Source organism: Nycticebus coucang, chromosome 7 (genome assembly GCF_027406575.1).
Source record: "Nycticebus coucang isolate mNycCou1 chromosome 7, mNycCou1.pri, whole genome shotgun sequence".
Classification (NCBI taxonomy): domain Eukaryota; kingdom Metazoa; phylum Chordata; class Mammalia; order Primates; family Lorisidae; genus Nycticebus; species Nycticebus coucang.
The window spans coordinates 65,787,526-65,811,989 of NC_069786.1; the positions used below are offsets into that span (position 1 = coordinate 65,787,526).

At 38.2% G+C, this 24,464-nt stretch overlaps 1 protein-coding gene and 1 pseudogene across 3 annotated transcripts in view; both read left to right on the forward strand.

The window, feature by feature from the left end:
* Positions 1 to 24,464, forward strand: part of PPIG (peptidylprolyl isomerase G) — a 67,732-nt gene that overhangs the window by 22,709 nt on the left and 20,559 nt on the right. For both annotated transcript variants that reach the window (XM_053596267.1, XM_053596268.1), the window contains exons 6-8: positions 1,567 to 1,654; positions 10,021 to 10,050; positions 10,143 to 10,282. In XM_053596267.1, the coding sequence (XP_053452242.1) occupies positions 1,567 to 1,654; positions 10,021 to 10,050; positions 10,143 to 10,282 (258 nt within the window). The remainder of the gene's footprint in view (positions 1 to 1,566; positions 1,655 to 10,020; positions 10,051 to 10,142; positions 10,283 to 24,464) is intronic.
* Positions 8,252 to 9,406, forward strand: LOC128590402 (centromere protein Q-like; annotated as a pseudogene). Its single transcript, XR_008381271.1, has 2 exons — positions 8,252 to 8,258; positions 8,493 to 9,406. The product of XR_008381271.1 is annotated as a centromere protein Q-like (transcript).

The window sequence follows — 24,464 nt, forward strand, 5'->3', positions numbered from 1 at the left end:
GCCTGGCTTTTTTTCTTTTTCTTTTCTTTTGCAGTTTTTGGCCGGGGCTGGGTCTGAACCCTCCACCCTTGTTATATGGGGCTGGTGCCCTACCCACTGAGCCACAGGCACCTCTCTCCAGAAGCAATATTTCTTAGTAACAATAACCAAAATCTTAGGAGGTCGTCTTTTCCTATGAGCATTTTGGGTTTTTTTGAGACAGAGTCTCATTATGCCACTCAGTCGAGTGCTGTGGCGTTACAGCTCACAGCAACCTCAAACTCTTGGTCTTAAGTGATTCTCTTGCCTCAGCCTCCCAAGTAGCTGGGACTACAGGCGCCTGCCGCAAACCTGGCATGTGTGTGTGTGTGTGTGTGTGTGTGCGCGCGTGCGTGCGTGTCATTGTTGTTTGGCAGGCCCGGGCTGGGTTCAAACCTGCCAGTTCGGTGAAAAAATTCTGTATGTTTTGTTCTTTTTTTTTTTTTTTTTTTTTTTTTTTTTTTTTGAGACAGTCTCACGTCTTACCTCTTACTCTGTCGCCCTTGGTAGGGTGCTGTGGCGTCACAGCTCACAGCAACCTCCAACTCTTGGGCTCAAGCGATTCTCTTGCTTCAGCCTCCCAAGTATCTGGGACTACAGGCACCCGCCACAATGCCCAGCTATTTTTTTGTTGTAGTTGTCATTGTTTAGCTGGCCTGGGCCAGGTTTGAAACCGCCAGCGTGGTTGCATGTGGGCCGGCGCTGTAACCACTGTGCTATAGGCGCCAAGCCACATGTTTTGTTCTTGGTATTCTCATCCAAGATTGAAAAACAGGTTCTTCTCTTTGCAGTATTCATGCTGTGGCAGCTGTTGAGTTAATGAGTCTAGAATAAATAATATAAAGTGTTCCTCTCTGTGCTCAGAAATGAAACAAGTGAAATGTAAAAGAATCTCAACTGGACTTTGTTTTTGTTGATAGTGGTGGGTTTGTTTGTTTGTTTTTTTCTTTTGCACTGAGATCTTGCTACTTTGCCCATGCTAAAGTACAGTGGTTATTCACAGGTGGGATCATAACTCTGGCACTCAGGCAGTCCTTCTGCTTCACCTCTTGAGTAGCTAAGTCTGTAGGCACATGCCACCACATCTGGCTAATTTTTTGTAGAGATGGGGTCTTACAATGTTGTCTCCAGGCTGATCTTAAACTCCTGGGCTCAAGCGAATGATCCTCTCATCTTGGCCTCCCAGCATTCTAGGTTATAGGTTTGATATATTACACTTGGGCTTCTCCTTCTTTTTTAAAAGAGCTTTTTTATTTAAGAAAGCAAAGTTATGTTGTCATTTCCAAAAATTATGAAGGACAAATATAAATGAAAAGAAAGGGGATTCATACAGCATTTGGGTTTATAAGTAAGGAGCAGGAAATTAACAGTATTTAAATCTAAAAAAGTAGGAGAAGTTCATTCATATTTGATTCACTCTTCTCTCATAACCTAACTTTGTTATCTAAGTTGTGTCTGGCACTAAAGAACACATCTGATACAAACAATGAAAATGAAGTTTTTGGAGGTTTGTGTTTGTAATGTAACTGAAGATTTGCTTCTCTATAGATGAGAGTTTTGCTGTTAAACACAACAAAGAATTTCTCTTATCAATGGCCAATAGAGGGAAGGATACAAATGGCTCACAGTTCTTCATGTAAGTATTTATAATCTGACGATTTAAAACATCCCACTTTTGGTCTACCGTTTCTCTATGTGCCTGCCATTCATGAATAATAGAGAGGACTCCACGAGGGAGACGGAATTGGTGAAGGAGGGGAAAACAGAACTTTTGAAGAGAGGAAAACTGCCAAAGAGGGGAGTTGAACTGCATTGCTAAAGTTTTCAAATGGCGAGGACTTATGTAGAGGACACAGGAGCCAGCTTAAAAGTGGTTCCCACTAGTCAAATCAGGACAATTTAAAAATCCAAGTCAATAATGATAATATTGGTTTATAATAAGAAAGGAACTAGGGGTTCATACTGATATAAATAAGTGAATAAATAATGGGGGAGATGGAAAAAATAGTCCCTTAGTAGAGTGTCAGCTAATAAATACAAAAGCAATGATATAGTTAGAAAAGTCACCATTCTGGGCAGCACCTGAGCTCAAAGGAGTAGGGCACCGGCCCCATATGCCAGAGGTGGCGGGTTCAAACCCAGCCTGGGGCAAAAACTGCAAAAAAGAAAAAAAGTCACCGTTTTGTAATGATCACAGTAATAATTGATTTAGGCAAGAAGCTGCTGTGAACACTGAATTTAGAAGGGCATTTTTTTTTTCTTTTAAGAGACAGAGTCTCACTTTGCTCCTCAGTAGATTGCTGTGGCATCACAGCTCACAGCAACCTCCAGCTCTTGGGCTTAGGTGAGTCTCTTGCTTCAGCCTCCCGAGTAGCTGTGACTACAGGTGCTCGCCACAAGGCCCAGCTATTTTTTGGCAGGTTCAAACCTGCCACCCTCAGTCTGTGGGGCCAGCGCCCTACTCATGAGCCACAGCTGCCACCCTAGAAGGGCATTTTTAATGAGAAAAGGATGTTTACAGAGAACATTTCTCCACATATTCCTTAATTACAAAGAGTAAAATACAGTCAGTCTTCATCATTTACTTATTCTTTGTGACTTCACATATACACTTAAGTGTATTTATAACCCCAAAATCAATCTGCTGAGGGTTTCCAATACTGACTATAAAAATACCCCGACAAGAATGATGCCCCATGAATATATCAATGTACACAGCTATGATTTAATAAAAACAAACAAACAAACAAAAAAATACCCTGACAGGAGTTCCTGTTAGGGCATATTTTTTAATCCTACTCTATGGAAATAGATTTGCTCTTCAGTAGCCTTGAACTCTCCTTGTCTCTGAGGAGTCTGTCAGCACTGCATGGATTATTTGGGTGTTTCCCTATTCTGTTTTTGTTACTCCTTTGTTCAGTGAGAAATCTGGCTCCCACAGTCTTCAGCATTTCTATTTATTTCCTGAATCCTAGAATAAGCAATTAGATTCCTATGAAAAAGAACCTACTAACTAGAGTTTACTATTTATTTATAGTTATTTTTGTTTTTAGACTGGACAATGTAGTTAAAACACCATGTTTAGGGTGGCGCCTGTGGCTCAAGGAGTAGGGCGCCCGTCCCATATGCCGGAGGTGGCAGGTTCAAACCCAGCCCCGGCCAAAAGAAAAAAAAAACACCATGTTTAAAAGTAACTGAGGTTAGAGCGGCACCTGTGGCTCAAAGGAGTGAGGCACTGGCCCCATATGCCAGAGGTGGCGGGTTCAAACCCAGCTCCGACCAAAAACTACAAAAAAAAAAAAAGTAACTGAAAATAGTACTTTTTTGTGTGGTTTTCTGATTCACTCAAATTTGTTAGATTGATTTGTTACTGAGTGTATTTCATTTTGTTCCCCTACCTTAGTTTGATTTATCTTGTTTTTGCTTTTCTTTTCTTTCTTTTTTTTTTTTTTTAATTTTTTGCAGTTTTTGGCCAGGGCTAGGTTTGAACCTGCCACCTCCAGCGTATGGGTCCAGGACCCTACTCCTTTTAGCCACAGGTGCTGCCCTCTTTTTTTTTTTTTTTTTTTGAGACAGAGCCTCAAGCTGTCACCCTGGGTAGAGTACTGTGGCATCACGGCTCACAGCAACCTCAAACTCCTAGGCTCAAGGGATTCTCCTGCTTCTGCCTCCCAACTTGCTAGGACCACAGGTGCCCGCCACAACGCCAGGCTATTTTTGGTTGCAGCCGTCATTGTTGTTTGGCAGGCCCGGGCTGGATTCGAACCCGCCAGCTCACATGTATGTGGCTGGCGCCTTAGTAGCTTGAGCCACAAGCGTCCAGCCTTTTTTTTTTTTTAAAGACAGAGTCTTGCTTTGTCTCCCTTGGTAGAGTGCTGTGGCATCATAGCTCACTGCAACCTCCAGCTCTTGGGCTGGAGGCCTCAGCCTCCCAAGCAAGTAGCTGGGACTACAGGCACCCACCACAATGCCCAGCTATTTTTCTGTTGCAGTTTGGCTGGTGCCAGGTTCAAACCTGCCACCCTTGGTATATGGGGCCAGTGCCCAACTCACTGAGCCACAGGCACCACCCTTTTCTGTTTTTTTTTTTTCTTTTTTAAGTTTATGAAATATTAGCATGTTTCTAAAAACCAAAACAATAATCTAAAGTGTCACTTCTATTCATTTCTCTATTTTATTTACCCTAGTCTATCTTTTTGTATTTCTTTTTGCAAACATAAGCAGATACATGTATCTTTTTTTATTTTCTCTTCTTTCTTACACAGTAGATGGCATATCATATATACTTATTTGCTTTTTTCACTTAACAGTGTATCCTTGAAATCAGTCTATATAATCATTTTACAGAGATGGTTTTTATTCTTTTTTGCAGCTGCATAGTACTACATTATTTGCGTTTACTGTAATTTATTCAATTTAATTCTCATATATATCTTCCCGATTTTTTAAATGAAACAACTTCCTATCTCTTTATGATAGAAAAATTAGATACCATAGGAAAATAAGAAATCCACTCCCAGAGCATCTTTCCATACAGTAAAAATGTTGATAGGCTATTGCCATGTGCTCTATAATCAACTTTTAAATATAATGTAAATCTCTTCATATATCACTAAGTATTAGCATTGTAATGGCTACATGTTTACTTTTTTTTTTTTTTTGAGATACAGTCTCACTTTGTTGCCCTCAGTAAAGTGCTGTGGCATCACAGCTCACAGCAACCTCAAACTCTTTTGGGCTTAAGCGATTCTCTTGCCTTAGCCTTCTAAGTAGCTGGGACTACAGGCACCTGCCACAATGCCCGGCTATTTTTTTTTTTTTTTTTTTTTTTTTTTGCAGTTGTCATTGATGTTTAGCTGGCCTGGGCCAGGTTCAAACCCTCCACCCTCAGTGCATGTGGTCAGCACCATAACCACTGTGCTAGGAGCGCCGCCATTGTTTACTTCTTACTTGAATTGAATGCACTGTGCTTTACTAATCTAACTGTTGGATATTTGGTATGCTTTCTGTTTTCCAAACAGCTACAGTGAACATTGTCATGCTAATAGTTTGGTGCATTTTTTTAAAAATTTCTTTTGGCTTGGCGCCTGTAGTCCCAGCTGCTTGGGAAGCTGAGGCAGGAGAATCACTTAAGCCCAGGAGTTTGAGGTTGCTGGGAGCTGTGACACCATGGCACTCTACCGAGGGTAACATAATGAGACTCTATCTCAAAAAAAATAAAATAAAATAAAAATGTCCTTTGTGTAAGGCACTACATGTTTATTTAATGAAATACTTATGTTTTAAGTCTTTGCATATAGCTGCATTGATTTTCGAAAGGAAGTACAGTTTAGCACCAGTTGTATATACGAGTGCTAATTTCACTAAATTCTCTACAACACAGTAATATCATTTCTTTATCTTTCTTATTTTTTTAGAGACAGAGTCTCACTTCATCACCCTTGGTAGAGTGCTATGGCATCACAGCTCACAGCATTCTCCAATTCCTGGGCTTAGGTGATTCTTTCGCCTCAGCCTCCTGAGTAGCTGAGACCACAGGTGCCTGCCACAACGCCCAGCTATTTTTTTGTTGCAGTTTGGCCGGGGCTGGGTTTGAACCCGCCACCTTCGGTATATGGGGCCAGCGCCTTACCCAGTGAGCCACAGGTGCCACTCTCTTTTTTTTTTTTTTTTTTATAAATAGGATTTATTTTTTTTTTTTGTGGTTTTTGGCCGGGGCTGGGTTTGAACCCGCCACCTCCGGCATATGGGACCGGCGCCCTACTCCTTGAGCCACAGGTGCCACTCTCTTTATCCTCTTTAAATAAAATCCTTCCTATACTACCAAAACCTCTATGTTAAATTCATATAATCCTTCACATATATTCTCAGAATCTTCTAAGTGTTAATTTCTCCTTATCTCTTTCCATTTTTTTTAGATAATCCTTCTTCTGTGCTATATTTTTGAAAGGAAACAACTTCAGTTTTTAGAGAGCTTCAGTCTTTTTTGTTTTGTTTTTTTCATTTCTACTATGGGCCAGGCATAGCCCTCTGGGAGGCTAAGGTGGGAGGATCACTTGAGCTCAGGAGTTAGAGACCAGGTCTCTACTAAAAATAGAAAAACTAGCAAGGCATTGGGGTAGGCACCTGTAGTCCCAGCTACTCAGGAGGCTGAAGCAGGAGGATCACTTGAACCTAGAAGTTTGAAGTTGCTGTGAGTTAGGCTGATACCACAGCACTCTAACCTGGGCAACAGAGTGAGACTTTATCTCAAAAATGCTGTAACATAGAATTTGCCATTTTTGTAAGTGTTCCGTCATGGTTATTATATTCATGTGTTGTACAACCATCACTGCTATCTATTTCCAGAACTGTTTCATCATCTAAGAAACTAAACTCTATAACCCTTTCCCCTTCTTCCTAACCCCTAGTCTCATCTACTTTCCTTGTTAATTTGCCTATTGAGGATATTTTATTTAAGTGGAATCACACAATAATTGTACTTTTTGTCTGGCTTGTTTACTTAGCATGTTGTCAAGGTTTATTCATATCATTCATATTGTAACATGTTTCAGAACCCATTCCTTTTTATGGCTGAATAATATATCACTGTATGTATATGCCACATTGTATCTGTTAATGGACATTTGTCTTATTTCTCCCTTTTGGATATTGCAAATAATACTAAGTGAACATTGACCTTTGAGTCTATGTTTTCAGTTTCGGGGGGGGGGTGTTATATACCTAACGAGTAGACTTGCTGGTCATATGTTCTGTTTAGCATTTTTCCTTCTGAGACAGAGTCTTACTCTGTCACCCTGGGTAGAGAGAGTGCTGTGGCATCACAGCTCACAGCAATCATAAACTCACTGAAGTGATCCTCTTCCTTCAGCCTCCCACATAGGACTACAGCCGCCTACCACAATGTGTGGCTGTTTTTTTATTTTTAGTAGAGATGGGTTTTGTTTTTGCTAAGGCTGGTCTCGAGTTTCTGAGCTTAGGTGATCTACCTGCTTCAGCTTCCCAGAGTGCTAGGATTACAGTTGTGAACCACCAGCCCAGCCCTGTGTTTAGCTTTTTGAGGAACTGACAGACTTTCCAACAGTGGTTACACTATTTTGCATTCTGACCTGCAGTGTACAACAGTTATAATTTTTCACATCCTTACCAATACACTTATTTACTTCTCTGTGTGTATCTGCAACTGTCCATGAAAGTACTGCAAGCATTAACTTTGGAGTTATAAATAAGTCTTAACAGAAAAACTTGCAAATGCAAAATCAGTGAAATGAAGATCACCTGTAGCTTGATTGGTATTATATATGTGCACTTTGTATGTAATGTATAATATTAATATAATATGGTGTAAAAATATATGTATGTGTATAGTATATTAATGTTTTCACATTTCTAGGTGATCGTAGCAAGGTAAGCACATGTTACAGTGAGGAAATAGTAGTAGGTCTTTAATTTTTTTAAGTTAGGTAAATCTAAAAATACACCTATGTGTTAAAATTTTTTAAGGTAGATCTGGCAGGTGGATTTAAGAAAATTATTTCATTTGCCAAAAATGCTAATTTTAGGCTTCATTCTAAGTTCTGATCCAGTTTCTCTTTCTTCATTATGATGTTTACTTTATGTCAAGGGTAACACACACAAAAGCCTATGCAAGGCGAGTAACATAAACAAGTAAAGCCTGCTGGGACAAGAAACCAAACTATTTCTCCTCATATTAAAGTAGACAGGAATATTAGGCGGTGCCTGTGGCTCAAAGGAGTAGGGCACCGGCCCCATATGCTGGAGGTGGTGGGTTCAAATCCAGCCCCAGCCAAAAGCTGCAAAAAAAAAAAAAGGAGACAGGAATACCCAGCTCTAGCCAGCTATTGCCATGAGCCAGGTACCATGTCTTTCAGGTTTTCCAGAGAGGTCTGAACTCTTGGATTTTTTGTTTTTTATTTTTTTTTTTTACTTATTTATTTATTTTTGAGATGGAGTCTCACTGTTGCCCTTGGGAGAGAGAGTCCCATGGTGTCATAGCTTACAACAACCTCAAACTCCTGGGCTCAAGCAGTCCTCTTGCCTCAGCCTCTGGAGTAGCTGGGACAAAAGACCCCAACCCCAGTGCTTTGCTGGTTTTTCAATTTTTCTGATAGAGATGGGGTCTTGCTCTTGCTCAGGCTGGTCTCCAATTGCTGAGCTCTAGCAATCCACCTGCTTTGGCCTCAGAGTGCTAGGATTACAGGTATGAGCCACTATGCCTGGTGTGAACTTTGGATTTTTATGTGAAAATATCTGAACATTTAAGTATTAGCAGCTAATTTTAAAATTTGTAACACTCTATAGACCATTTCTGTTCATATCCATCAGAGTAGAAATGAAGACCATCGGAATATGACCCACACTTTAATTGTTTAAGATATTTTAGATTGAAATCCACTGATGTTAAATCCATAAACTGGTGGGATGATTTAATAAATTTTGATATGTTCATATAGGACATTATATAACCATAAATATTCAGTTAAGAACTCAGATACGGATCCTGAGCTTGGCTCCCCGAAGGGTTTCTGAGAAATTAGTGATCAAGATACCTGGTAAACCACATGTTTCCAAGAAAAAGTCTCAACAGTTAAAAAGAAATTCAAAAAGAAAAACTGATGATGATGAAGAGTTGTCAGAGAAAAAGGTTAGAAACACAGGAAAAAGAAATAAAAGTCATTCAAACCATCTGTCTTCTGAAGGACAAACAAAGCATACTAATGTAAAACAGATAAAGATAGCACCCAACAAAAAGAAAACCTGGCAACCACTTTCAAAGAGTAGCAGAGAGCAGTTGCAAACAATAATGGAATCAGTAATAATAACAATTTTGAGCAATAGTAGTCGAGAAAAAGAAGAAATACAGTATCATCTCAACTTACTGAAAAAAAGATTGCTACAACTTTGTGAAACCCTGAAAGTCCCTCCTGAAAAGCTGAAGGATTTAACTCAGGTGTCAAGTCTACTGGATATGGAAAGGGCACGGGAGCAAGCTAATAAAGAAGGTCTGGCATTATTGCAGGAAGAAATAGAAAAAATGGTAGAGACTGCAGAATTGATGACTGAGGATATTCAGAGCCTAAAGAACAAAATTGAAATTCTGGAAAGTGAGGTAGAAGATGAAGAGAAGACACTAAAACAAGTGCTTCAAATGGATATTAGTAATGTACTCTCTCTTCCAGAACTTTCTCAGAAAAGTCTCAAAGCACCCACACTTCAGCAAGAAATTTTGACACAATTCCAAACCAGAATGCTCTTCTAAAGGACTTGGATGTTCTTCATAATTCCTCCCAGATTAAGAACATGTTAACACTCATTGAAGAAGCCTATAAGAAACTGGATGCCACCTGAACAGTTTTTTCTTGCAGTGTCCCACATTAATGTTTATGATTTGTGTTTTTTTGTTGTTTTTTCAATGTTTATGATTTGTAAAGCTATTAACCTATGATGATATTGCAGAGGCTGAGGCTTCTGTAGGATTTATTATGCCCTGATAGGCACTTTAAAATTAGCCTCTGTAGATCTATCATTAGTATCTAATGTAGTTCTGAAAACTCTTTTTAGCAGTTGTCACATCTAGGAAATTAGCATTTATATTGTTGTATCTGCAATTACTTGCCTAAAGCCATTAAAAAGAATAGTAGGCATGACCTAATAGTTAAAAAAAAAAACAACTCAGTTACGTACAAGAAATAAGAATGGATAGAAATAACACCAAAATGGCCATTTTAATTACATCCAAGTTTTTAACAGTGAGGAGGTATTTTATAATCAGAACAAGTTTTGAAAAGTACATTATGTGGAAAACATACTGGATTCTGTTCTACCTAAGGTTAAGTAATAGGATTCTATTATGTTACGATAGCATATAATTTCTGTTTTCAACTTTGCTTTCCAATGTAGTTATTTTCTTTTCCTTTTTAGAGATGCTAACTATGTTTTTCTCTGACTTTGTTTTTATTCTTCTCTGATGACTTCCAAAAGAACAACAAAACCAACTCCTCATTTAGATGGGTAAATATTATTTCTTTTTTACCTTACAACCTGATTTAAATTAATATTAAAATAAGAAGCTTCTATTTAATCATCTTTGTTGGACTCTGTAGGCATCATGTTGTATTTGGGCAAGTGATCTCTGGTCAAGAAGTTGTAAGAGAGATAGAAAACCAGAAAACAGATGCAGCTAGCAAACCATTTGCTGAGGTACGGATACTCAGTTGTGGAGAGCTAATTCCCAAATCTAAAGGTAAGAACAAGTATGTGTTCTGAAAATTCTTATGCATACAAAATGAGCAGAAACACTAAATAATTAGCTGAAATTCATCCTAAGGCTGATATAAATATGATATTTTTGTGTTTTTAAGTTTATTTTTGTCCTTTTATTTGTTCTACTTTGTTTTTTAATTGACAAAAATTACATATATTCACTGTGAATAATATGATGCTTTGAAATATGTATACATTGTGGAATGGCCAAATTGAGGTAAATTACATAAGCATCACCTCACAGACATGTTTTTGTGGTGAGAACACTTAAAATCTAGCCAGGCACAGGTGGTGTACGCCTGTAGTCCAGGTACTCCAGAGGCTAAGGCAAAAGGATCATGAATTCAAGCCCCACTTGGGCAAAATAGTGAGACTTCTATCTCCAAAAATAATAGAATAGTCTACTCTCTTGGCTCGGTGCCTGTAGCTCAGCGGCTAGGGCACCAGCCACATACACTGGAGCTGGCAGGCTCGAATCCAGCCTGAGCCTGCCAAACAACAATGATAACTACAACAACAAGAAAAATAGCCGGACATTGTGGCAGGTGCCTGTAGTCCCAGCTACTTGGGAGGCTAAGGCAAGAGAATTTCTTAAGCCCAAGAGTTTGAGGTTGCTGTGAGCTATGACACCACGCCACTCTACTGAGGGCAACATAATGAGACTCTGTCTCCAAAAAAAAAAAAAAAAATCTACTCTCTTAGCAGTTTTCAAGAATACAATGTGTTGTACCACATGAAAACTGTAGTTAATAGCTCTCTTAAACTTTTCCCATCTAACTGAAATTTTATATCCTTTGACCAGTACTTCCCCAACCTCTCCTACCCCCTATTCCAGTTCCCTAAGAACCACCATTCTTCTCTCTACTTCCTTGAGTTCAACTTTTTTAGATTCCACAAGTAAGTTAAATCATGTGGTATTTGTGTGCTTGGCTTACTTCACTTAACATATTGTCTCCAGGTTTATTCATGTTCTGTAAATGGCATTATTCCCTTCTTTTTAAAGGCCGGACAGTATTCTGTTTTGTTATACTACATTTTCGTTTATCCATTCATCCATTGATGAACATTTAGGTTGATGCTGTACCGTGGCTATTGTGAATGATGTGGCTGTGAACATGAGGGTGCAGCCATCTCTTTAACATACTGACTTCATCTTTGCATATGTATTCAGTAGTGGCATTGCTGGATCATAGGTGGTTATATTTTAGATTTCCTGAGGAACCTTGTAATCGTTTTCTATAATGGCTATAGTAATTTACATCTCATCAACAGTGTGCAAGAGTTTCCTTTTCTCCATGTCTTCTCTAATACTTATCTTTTGTCTTTTTGATGATAGCCTTTCTAATAGGTGTGAGGCAATGGCTCATTAGGGTAGTTTTAATTTGCATTTCTCTGATTAGTGATGTTGAGCATTTTTTTCATAAATCTTTTGGCCATTTGTATGTCTTTTAAATAATGTCTATTCATATTCTTTGCCTGTTTTTTTATAATTAGCTTGTTTTCTTTCTAGTGTGTCAGTTGCACTCCTTATTTATTTTGGATTTGAACCCCTTTCAGACATATTCTGTCACTCCAAAGGTTGTCTCTCTACTCTGTTGGTTATTTCCTTGGCTATGTAGAAGCCTGTTAGTTTGATGTATTCCCATTTGTCTATTTTCACTTTGTTGCCTATGTATTTTGGAGTCATATCCAAAAAATCATTACCAACATCAATAATATTTTCTTTAGTAGTTTTACAGTTTAAGGTCTTATGTTTAACACTTTTAAATCCTTTTTGAGTTGATCTTTGTATATATTGTATGATGAGGATCTAATTTCACTTTTCTACATGTGGATAATCAGACGTCCCAACACCATTTGTTGTAGATACTCGTCCTTCTCCACTCTGTGTTCTTGGTAATTAGATGTTTTTAAAGTATTTTGCCCTTCTTCTTACTTTGTTCATTTACTATGGAACCACTTGACTACTTCTTGTGAGTAATTTGCCCTTTTGCTTCCACCAAGTTTTGTTTTTTTTTTTAAACTATAGTTGTCTAAATAGCATGGTATAAATAAATACTCTTCTAGAGAAAGAGAGAGTGGAGGGAAATGGCATTTGAAGAGAGAAAGATAAAGATATTTTGAGTAAATAATTTGCCCTTCATACACTGCTTAGATTTAGAAGCATCCTACATGTTTGAGAAACTTACTTATATTGGAACATTTAAAGCTTACATAAGTGATTTGGTATATTATTTGAAATGGTAAGAACTTTGTTTTAAGTCTTTTTATATTGTGTCTGAAATATGTGACTACTGCCATTTGTAACAGATATTAGATCTGATACTCTGAAAGTAATAGAGTGAAATTACCTTCAGTTACCTTCAAACCTTTATAGAAAGCAATCAAATATTAAACTGACTTTATTCTAACTAGTCTAGGGAATAATAATTTCATTAGTTTCTTAGAGTTAGCAAATGCGAGCATTATCTGCAATCTTTTCTGATCCTTGCAATAACTCTGTATTTTCCTATTTTACAGATGAAAATAGTCAAGGAGAAAAAGGTTATTACCATACCAGGGAACTAGGCCTCAAACCTAAGTTGGTGATTAAGAGCCTTTTCCGTTATGTTTCTGGTTCATTAAAATTTAGATGTCTAGGGCTGGGCGCAATGTCTCACGCCTATAATCCTAGCACTCTGGCAGGCTGGGGTGGGTGGATTGCTTGAGTTCACAGATTCAAGGCCAGCCTGAGCAAGAGTGAGACCCCCGTCTCTAAAAATAGCCAGACGTTGTGGCGGGCACCTGTAGGTCCTAACTACTCAGGAGGCTGATGCAAGAGAATCACTTGAGCCCAAGAGTTTGAGGTTGCTGTGAGCTATGCCAGGGAACTCTACCAAGGGCAGCAAACTGAGACTCTGTCTCAAAAAAAAAAAAAAAAAGGCGGGGCACGGTGGCTTATGCCTGTAATACCCAGCACTTGGGAGGCTGAGGCGAGTGGATTGCCTGAGCAAGAGTGAAACCCCGTCTCTAAAAATAATAGCCGAGTGTTGTGGTGGGCTATAGTCCCAGCTACTTGGGAGGCTGAGACAAGAGAATCACTTAAGTCCAGGAATTTAAGGTTGTTGTGAGCTATGACACCAGGGCACTCTACCAAGGGTGACAAAGTAAAACTCTGTCTCAAAAAAAAAAAAAAAAAAGGTCTGCAATGTCTTTCAGAATTGTCCTAAGTAGAACATTCTCTTCTCACCTTTTAAGTAGACTGATGTGCTCTATAATATTTAGAAATATCTATATTTTGTTTTGTTTTAATTTTAAAAGACCCAAGATTGGCATAAAGAAGGTAAGATACTTATTTCTAATTTTTTTTTTGTCTCTGCATTCTTTTTATATTCTATTTTGATTTTATTTTCTTCTATGTTGTGTCAGATAAATACTTCTAAAACCATTCCATGCCACAGCTCGTGGAACTATTTGTTTTGACTTCTTGGTATAAACGAGACTGGCTGTCAATCCTACAGTCAACAAGTGTGATGTATGTTTTTTTCCTTGAAGATTCAGTAAAGAATGCAATTATTTGCATTTAAGAAAAACACTAAAAAGCAGTATCTGTGATACTGTTGCGAGATTTAAATCCTGGACCTGAACTTTGGCATATTTTAGTTTAAGGCATTACTTCTTCCTGTGTCATCTAGAAAATCCTGTTGTTGTTTTTAGAGATCTGTCAACTGCAGTAGTAAAGGGGTCTTTTTTTATTCTTTTCTTTTTTTTGAGACAGCGTCACTTTGTTGTCTTGTAGAGTACTGTGACTTCATCGCTCACAGCAACCTCAAACTCTTGGGCTCAAGTGATTCTCTTGCCTCGGCCTCCCAAGTAGTTGGGACTACAGGTGCCTACCATAACACCCAGCTAATTTTAGAGACAGGGTTTCTCTTTTGCTTAGCTGATCTCAAGCAATCCACCTGCCTTAGCCTCCCAGAGTGCTAGGATTACAGGCATGAGCTACCAGGCCCAGCCCTTTTATTCTTTTATTGACAACTAAATCTTTTTTCTTACATTTTAGTCTGTAAGGTCTTACATTATGCTCTGTTCTTTACTTGTAAACGTTAAGGACACTGTGGTTTATTTAGAAAGAGTGAGGTAATAAAAAGCTCACTTTTGAAAATTTCAGATTAATGTGAGGGCACATACGATTAGGTTACATTGTTTGCATTTGTTAGGTTTATTAGGTAAAGTCCAAGTTGTAGCTGAGCCCTTCACCCAGGAGGTATGCCATATGCCTCTACATTGTGCTGGTGAGATGAGAATGTATCAGTGCTCCTGTCTGCCCCCTTCCCCCCAACTTGAATTTAATTCTTTTTCTCTTGTGTGGGCATGTAATTGTTCATCCTCTGGTTTCGTATTAGTACTGAATACACTGGGTACTTGATTTTCCATTCTTGTAATGTCTCAATCTTTTTATGGCTGAATGATATTCCATGGTGTATGTATACTATTGATTATTAATTCATTCATGGGTTGATGGACACTTGGATTGTTTCTACATCTTGGTGATTATGAATTGAGCTGTGATAAACATTCTAGTGCAAATATGCTTATTACGGTAAAATGATTTTTTTTTTCTGGGTGGAAACCTAGTAATGTTATTGTGGGGAAGAAGCTCACATTTTAAACCACAAAGGGTGATTATAAACTCTTAATGGATTTGATATAAAGATTCTTTGGGTACTGAAGGGGCAATGTTTCAATATTTGTCTAAAGGATGAGGAAGTAATAAATGTAGCTGTTTTTGTATCATATATTACTACTTTTTTATGTATCATCACATCATTACAATGTATTATTACCTGTAGAAATAAATGCTAGTTTTGCCCTTGTCATTGTGGACAGGAAGTTGTGCTGAAAGTTGATATAGCATCCTACTGTGTAGCCCTGAAATGCATGTTAAGCTAGCATATCTTCCAGGAGTGGGGAACCTCCATCCTTGGCTGCATGCGGCCCACTGGATCCTTCAATGTAGCCTTTTGACTAAAATCACATTTTACAGAACAAATCCTTTTAGTAATGAGATCTGTCTTGTGAAGTTTAGATTTGGATCAGGAGGGCCAGACGTGGCCCAGAGACTGCAAGTTCCCCACCATTATAGAGGTGGAGAATCATTTTCCGCAGTTGGGGAATATGAGTACCTGTTATCCAGTAATCCTTCAGTTACTGTTTAGAACATTGGTCAGAGTGGATTTTTGGCATGCATCTACGTAATTTTTGTAAGTTTGATGGCCTCATTACAAGAATTCTAAATTTAGAACAGTAAAAAGGCTTTATGCAACACTGTGATGTTTATAATCATTATATTTAAAACCTTATGTGAGACATTTACACCTCAGTTGATAAGAAATAAATACAGGAATTTTTTTTCTTTTCTTAACTTCCTGAAAGAAAACAAAAAGACTTCTGAAGAAATCTGACTGGGCCCATCTGTTTATGGTCTTGGTGAGTCTGGGCAATCAATCTTCTTGGGTCTTACTCTCTTTGCAGTTGTGAGATCAGAGATTGTGCTTTTTGTGGCTATTTGCATAGGCTAGATAAAGTTCAGGGTCAAGAAGACCCTTCCAACAGATGCAGAAGTGGAATGCTGGAGGCTAATAAAAACTGCCTCCCCTCCTAGAGGCTCAACAAAGGGCTGTCAAGGGGCAGAGTGGAAGACAGAACAGAGAACTACTTTGAAGAAGGTACTTCCTGTTTTTTCAAGAGTTGACATGACTTGAGGTCATGCTGTTCTCTTTATAGAGTTCACTGCAGTTATCAAAGAGGAGTGTGTCTATTTTGGCCATGCAACGAGAGATGAGTGCTTTGGTTTATTACAGAGTACACAGAAATGTAAGAGCTGAGTTGTGGCAACATGATAATAGTTACATGAGAAGAAATGGTAGGAAAGGAGAGATTGCCTGGAAATACAGACAGTAGCACAACTGAACAAGCAGCTAGTGAATGAGGAGACAAATGAAGGGGAACACTAGAGACTCATTTCTGTGGTCCCCTTTCAGTGTCATTATTCTGGAAGTAATTTTGGCACTGTTCCTGGAAAGTAGTGGGAAGTTAAACTTAGCAACTTTTGGGGGAGATTAGACCAATAATATGAAATTGTCTGAAGTAGGGCATTTTAAGAATAGTTCTGTTCTTTATTTCAAATCTTATTTTGATGGTGATTTAGAAATTGCATTTACTATCAAAGTTTCAAGAGAAATTCATTGGTATAAAGTCAGTGGGTCTCAAGTACAAAAAGGTTTCTTTTTTTTTTTTTGAGACAGAGCCTCAAGCTGTCGCCCTGGGTAGAGTGCAGTGGCATTACAGCTCACAGCAACCTCCAACTCCTGGGCTCAAGCGATTCTCCTCCCTTAGCCTCCCAAGAAGCTGGGACTACAGGTGCCCACCACAACACCCAGCTATTTTTTGGTTGCAGCCGTCATTGTTGTTTGGCGGGCCTGGGCTAGATTCGAACCCGCCAGCTCAGGCGTATGTGGCTGGCGCCTTAGCCGCTTGAGCCACAGGCGCTGAGCCACAAAAAGGTTTCTAAAAATAAAATGTAAAGTTTTTGTTTTTTGTTTCTTTTGTTTTTGTTTTGTTTTTTTGAGACAGAGTCTCACTTTGTCACCCTCAGTAGAGTACTGTGGCCTCCTATCTCAAAGCAACCTCAAACTCTTGAGCTCAAGATGTCCTCTTGCCCAGCCTTCTGAGCAGCTGGGACTATAGAAACCCACCACAATGCCTAGCTATTTTCAGAGATAGAGTCTTGCTCTTGCTCAGGCTGGTCTCAAACTTGTGAATTCAAACAATCCACTTGCCTCGGCCTCCCAGAGTGCTGGGATTATTCAGCCTAATTATAGAGACAGGGATCATGGGGTCTTGCTCTGATGCTTTGGCTGGTCTCTTTCTTTTTTTTTTTTTATTAAATCATAGCTGTGCACATTAATGCAATCATGGGCTTTGGCTGGTCTCTTAACTCCTGGCTTCAAGTTATCCTTCTGCCTCAGCCTCCCAAAGTGCTATGATTATAGGCATAAGCCACCTGGGCCAGCCCATTATCATTAAATATAATCACCATATAGAACAAATAGATTTCTGGGCAGCGCCTGTGGCTCAAAGGAACAAATAGATTTCAAAAACCTATTCTTCTTGTCTAACTAAAACTCCGTACCCTAATTTTTAAAAATTTAATACACTGTTTTGGTGCTTAATTTAGAAGACATAAAAGGATAGTCATTGAAAATTCTTTCTGTCTCTGCCCATGAGTTCCCATTCCCATATTTTATAAATCATTCCACATGTTTGTGAATATTGATCATTAAGATAAATTCTTAGAAGTAGGATTGCCTAATAATTGGGATCGCACATTTGTTTATACAATAAACAAATATATACAGTAGAATACAGGAAAATAAATTGGTGTACACCCCTTGCGAAACCATATGTTATCAAACTCTTTAGTCTTTGCCAGCTTAATGGGTTAAAAAAAAATTATAGTTAGCACTTCTTCAAGGAGTGTGATGTTAACATCTCTTAAACAGGTATTTATGTTTCTTTTTATGTGAACTGATTATTAATTCCTTCATCTTTCCCTATTCTATTATTCTTCCTTTCTGAAGTTCCAACCTTCCTCCTGCTTCATTTCCATTTGGAGAATTTCTATTATCCAATTTTTTTTTTTTTTAAGGTTAGCTCTACTGGTGACAAACTATTCTAGTTTTCTAAAAATATCTTTATTTCACCTTCATATGTGATAGATAATTTTACTGAATGTACAATTCTAGATTGTGACTGTTCTTTCAGCACTTGAAAAGTAGTGAAGTACTTCCTTCTGGTCCTCTTTTCAAATGACAGATCTGCTGTCATTCAAATCATTGTTCCCCTTTAGGTAATGTATTGTTCATTTCTGGCTGCTTTTAATACTTTTTCCTTTATCTTTACTTTTAGGAGTTTGATTTTGATTACTTAGAATTGATGTGGATTCCTTAGAATTTATCATCTTTGATATTCACTTAGATTCTTTAATCTGCAGGTCTATAATTTTGCCAAAGGTGGGAAATTTTTCTGCCAATTTTTTAAATATTTTTCAGTTTCAAACTTTTTTCCTTTTTCTCTAGAACCCTGGTAGCACACATGTTATTGTTCCTTCGGTCTATGAAGCTTTGCTCATTATTTCTTTCGTTTTTCATTGTATTTTTCTCTGTGATATTCAGAGTGGGTAATCTCTATTTATCTCTTTAGATTCACTGATTCTTCCCTCTAGTATCTTTATTCTGTTACTGAGTATGTCTAATGAGTTTTAATTTCAGCTATAGCATTTTTTTTTTCTTTTTTTTTTTCTTTTGAGACAGGGTCTCATTATGTGAGAAGACATCACAGTTCACAGCAACCTCAAACTCCTGGGCTCAGGCACCGAGCCTTTTTTTTTTTTTTTTTTTTTGAGACAGAGTTTTACTATGTCACCCTGGGTAGAGTACCATGGCGTCACAGCTCACAGTGACCTCAAACTCTTGAGCCCAAGTGATTCTCTTGCCTCGGTGTCCCAAGAAGCTGGGACTACAGATGCCCGCCACAATGCCTGGCTATTTTGTTGTTGTTGTGGTTGTGGTTGTTTGGCAGGCCTGGGCCAGATTCAAACCCGCCAGCCTCAGTGTTATGCAGCCGGAGCCCCAGGCACTGAGCCTCAGCTATACCATTTTTTCATTCTAAAATTTCTGTTCAGTACCTTTTTTTTTTTTTTTATCATTCATAATAGTAATAATTATGACATAATATACATGAAGAAAAATATAAAATTGTGCTAAATAAAATAAATCAGGACTTGGACAAAATGAGTGATATACTCTGATGTTGAACGAAGAGCTTTAACATCATAAAACAATACCCTTCCAAAATTAACATGTAAATTAATTCAATTCAAAGGTACATAATTTGAAGCTGAGTATCATTTAAAGGTCAATGGAAAGCTTCTGAGAATAGCCAAGAAGACTGAAGAAAATCTTGATAGGGGACTAGACTTATCAGCTATTAAAGCTATTTGAATCCTACCATAAGGAAAATAAAAATAGCAGAAATAGACAATAAAATAGTGGAACAACAGCAGAGAGTCGAAGAAAACCAAGTATATATGGGAGCTTGATAAATAATAGGGAAAAGTAGGTTTATTTAATATCTAATGCAAATATAGTAGACTAGTCATGTAGAAAAAAATCTGAAGTTCATTCTCCACCTTACTAGTTATATAGAAATATTTCTTTTAAGACAGGGTTTCACTTTGTCACTGGAGTAGAGTGCAGAGGCATGATCAGATCTTAGTGCAACCTCAAACTCCTGGGCACAAGCCATCCTCCTGTCTCAGCCTCCTGAGTATTTGGGATCAGAGATGCACACCACCATGACCTGGCTGATTTTTCTATATTTTGTGGAGATGAGGGTTGCCCTTTCCTCAGACTGGCCTTGGGCTCCTGGCCTCAAGCAATCCTCCCACCTCAGCCACCCAAAGTGCTAGGATAACAGCTGTGAGCCACCTTGCCTAGCCTGGACTTAAATTTAAAAGAAAAAAAAGTTATTACTTTGCATAATCATGGGACAGAGGAAGTCTTCATAAGCAAATCAGGAAAATTTAGGAGTCATTGGGTAAACTAATAAACATGGATTCCATGTAACAATTTAAAAGACTTTTAGAGCAAAATATATTACAGAAATAATACTAGCAAACAGAAAACTATTAGATTACTCTGTCTCAGACGCTATTCTACATGTTTTACATTTATTGAATCCTTTAATCCTCATCCCATTCTATGCACTTGGTAATATTTTAACCCCTGTACTTCAGATGATGAGTCTATAGGCTCAAGTCATACACCAATAAATAGCAAACCTGAATCTGAACCTAAGACAGTCTGGCTCCAGAAACTGAGCCCTACAAAGAGGTGCGTCTCACACCATTCATGGACTAGGAAAGTAGTATATATGACATATATGACCACCAATTATAACAATTCATACACAATGAATTCTACAAATTAATACTAATGAAAGACAAGCAACCATAGAAACATTGACAAAGATGCAAATGATTAACTTACCAAAGAGGAAATTCAACAGGCCAGTAATCATTAAAAAAAGGTCCCCTATTAGGCAAATACAATAAAATCAGTAGGAAAATTACAAAGATTGTTCAGTACCTTTTTATTTTTATTTATTTTGAGACAGAATTTCACTATGTCGCCCTCTGTAGAGTGCAATGGAGAGTCCCAAGCAACCTCAAACTCTTGGGCTCAAGCAATTCTCTTGCCTCAGCTTTCCAAGTAGCTGGGACTAGAGGCACTGGCCACAATGCCCAGGTATTTTTTTTTTTTTTTGTAGTTGTTTCAGTTGGCCCCGGCCAGGTTCAAACCCACCACCCTCTGTGTATATGGCTGGCACCGTAACCACTACAGGCTCCAAGCCTCAGTACCTTTTTAAATATCTTATTTTTTGAGTTTTTTTTTAAACTGTTTTCATTTGTTTCAAGAATGTACTTAAGTGCATTGTTATGTCTCTTTTAAAATTGTCAGTTAATTCCAACACCAGAGTTATCTTGGTCTTGGTGTCTTTTGTCTTTTCTCAAAAAAGTTGTGATTTTTTTCCCTTTATCCTAGATATTTTGGGTATTATGTAATAAAAGACTGGTTTCTGTTTATATTTTCTATTTTAGCAGGTAGCCATCCTATTTACGTTTAGCATGTGGGTTGTGGTCTACTTTCGTGGCCTGCGGTTTCAATGATAATTCTATTTTCAGGGCCCTTACAGACCTATTCTGGTCCACTTCATTTTTGTGCTTGGAGCCTTAATCATATTTTACATTTTAAGTTAAGACAGATTTTGAAACTCAAGTTATAGTGCACTAGTATCACTAATAATATTGTCATCCTTCCATTTTTTACCTTTTTACTCGTCTGTACTTTCAATGCCATTTCTTTCTCAATTATTTTCTCTCTTTTATTTCTGAGCACATTTACAGGAAGAGGGCACATAAATTAAAATTTCACTCATAAAACCATATTGACAAATGTCAAAAAAGAGGACCTTTTTATCTCCCAAGTAGCTGGGACTACAGGCGCCTGCCACAATGCCCGGCTATATTTTTGTTGTTGTTGCAGCTGTCGTTGTTTTAGCTGGCCCGGGCTGGGTTTGAACCCGCCAGCCTTCGTGTATATAGCCGGCACCCTATCCACTGAGCAGGCCACCACTGCTAAAACACATTTTTATTTTCCTTGTATAGTTAATGTCTGATATATCTGATATGCAGATTATAATACTTTAAAAATAACTATAAATCTCCTTCTGGCCATATTATTGTGATACTCGATTTCACTAAATTTCTTCAAAAGCAATGTGTAAATTAATCATCATCTGAAATATATTTAATGTCCTTGGTAGAAAGTGTAGGCTTGCTTTTAAACTAAATCAACTATGATGTTATTGTTATAGGACAGAGTCTCTATAAAATATAAATTGGAGCTGGTAAATAAAGCTTTGTTAATCATAGGATAGAGTTATTGTGGAGGGAGGGGGGTGGGACCTCCGTGTGTGCCACACCTTTTGGGGGCAAGACACGATTGTAAGAGGGACTTTACCTAACAAATGCAATCAGTGTAACCTGGTTTCTTGTAACCTCAATGAATCCCCAACAATAAAAAAAAAAAAATTATAAAGTTACTGTGTTTTGTTGAATAATTTTAGCAGGTATATTTTGTGTAATACTAAGTGTAGTATTTTTATTTTACTGGCATATAATGTGGTCCCAGAGGTTTTTTAGAGCTGCTTATATTCATTAAGAATTTATTTTCCTTAGCTGGGCGTTGTGGCGGGCGCCTGTAGTCCCAGCTACTTGGGAGGCTGAGGCAAGAGAATCGCTTAAGCCCAGAAGTTGGAGGTTGCTGTGAGCTGTGAGGCCACGGCACTTTACCGAGGGCCATAAAGTGAGACTCTGTCTCTACAAAAAAAAGAATTCATTTTCCTCTTTAGATTTCTTTTAATATTTGATTTTTCTGCCCCTCTCAGGCTTTTAGTTTAGTGTATGTAAATAAATTGTTCAATGTATACATGTTTCCCCATGCCACTCCACCAGTAGCAGTGGTGTTAGGTTCAGATTAACAGGTGGACTCAGAAGAAAAAATAAACTTCACCAGGCACTAAGTTTATTTACCTGTAAGAAAGGATATGGGGAAGCGGCGCCTGTGGCTCAGTTGGTAAGGTGCCGGCCCCATATACCGAGGGTGGTGGGTTCAAACCCAGCCCCGGCCAAACTGCAACCAAAAAATAGCCGGGCGTTGTGGCGGGCGCCTGTAGTCCCAGCTACTCGGGAGGCTGAGGCAAGAGAATCGCTTAAGCCCAGGAGTTGGAGGTTGCTGTGAGCTGTGTGAGGCCACGGCACTCTACCAAGGGCCATAAAGTGAGACTCTGTCTCTACAAAAAAAAAAAAAAAAGAAAGGATATGGGACAAGAAGCAGCATAGCTGGTGCAGCAACAGTGTAGTGGAGCTATCATGATTTCCAGGCACATTTTGTTTATATCCTAGGCGTCTCACATTTGAACACAGCTGGGTGAGGAAGAACTACCTTAGTTCACTTGGCGTCTCTTCAGTTTTTATACCTTGCTCCTATTATCCAGTGGAGCAACATCTCATCTGTAGTACATAAGCAATCTTGATAGTGAACCACAAGTCCTTGGTAACATACATATTAACTTCTGCCAGATTCTCATTTATCTTGGATTCAGTATTTTCCTGTAAATTCTAAGTTAAAATTATAAGGATGAGCCAGATGTGGTGTCACACAACTATAATCCCTGTTGTTCAAGAGGTGTGGTGGGAAGATCATTTGAAATCAGGATTCGAGGCCAGCCTGGACAACATATTGAAACCCTGTTTCTTTGAGGAGAGCAAAAGAAGAATTACAGGATTATTTGGCCCAAGTGTCAAATCCTCAGATTTTCTAGAGGCAAAAGGAAACATCACAAAACCAGCTGTTAGCCTTTTCAATTAAGGTCCTTTAAGCAGACAGCCAACAAACAGTCCAATGATATATATTCTTTGTCCTCCTTGACTTATTTTTATTTACCACCATAATATCTAGACTTCTTAACTTTTTATTATGGAAAATATATACATATATTCAAGTGAATAAAATAATACAACAAACACAAGTGTTCGTTACCTAGCTTCAAAAATTTATTCGTGGTTAATCTCATTTTACTCTTCCTAGCCACTTTTCCCTTTCCTATTATTTTGAAACAAATACCAGGAATAATATTTTATCAGTAGACATTTATAAAAGATAACTCTTTTTTTTTTTTTTTTTGTAGAGACAGAGTCTCACTTTATGGCCCTTGGTAGAGTGCCATGGCCTCACACAGCTCACAGCAACCTCCAACTCCTGGGCTTAAGCGATTCTCTTGCCTCAGCCTCCCGAGTAGCTGGGACTACAGGCGCCCGCCACAGCACCCAGCTATTTTTTGGTTGCAGTTCAGCCGAGGCCGGGTTTGAACCCGCCACCCTCGGTATATGGGGCCGGCGCCTTACCGACTGAGCCACAGGTGCCGCCCTATAAAAGATAACTCTTAAAAATAACCAATAACATAATTATAAGCACACTAAGTAAGTCAGTCTAGAAAATTGACTACATGCAGCTTTGACTTCTTTTTTTTTACTTCCTTTTGATGAGAACAGGAGTTACCTAGGACAGGTTGTTGCTTTGTGCTTTGCAATTGGTGATCATTACCTTGTAAGGAGTTGCAAAATGGTGATATTCTAACTCTATAAGTCCTTCCTCATTTATTCCTGGATTACTTATGATAAAGAACAACTTTCCTTCATGTATGTGGTTCCCCAGTAGTATAATTTGAATAGGAAAGTCAGGATAAATGCATTATATTTTATTTACCAATATCAGTATGAACTGATGGACTTTGATATATTGGATACATTTCAATTTATTTTTTATTTTTTTATTAAAGCATAGCTGTGTACATTTATGCAATTATGGGGCACCATACACTGGTTTTATACAATTTGACATATTTTCATCTCACACATTTATTGTAGTTTTCAATCCATATATTGATGATGTCTCATCTTTGGTCTCTTCAAATGCACCATGGTTTGAATTAACATA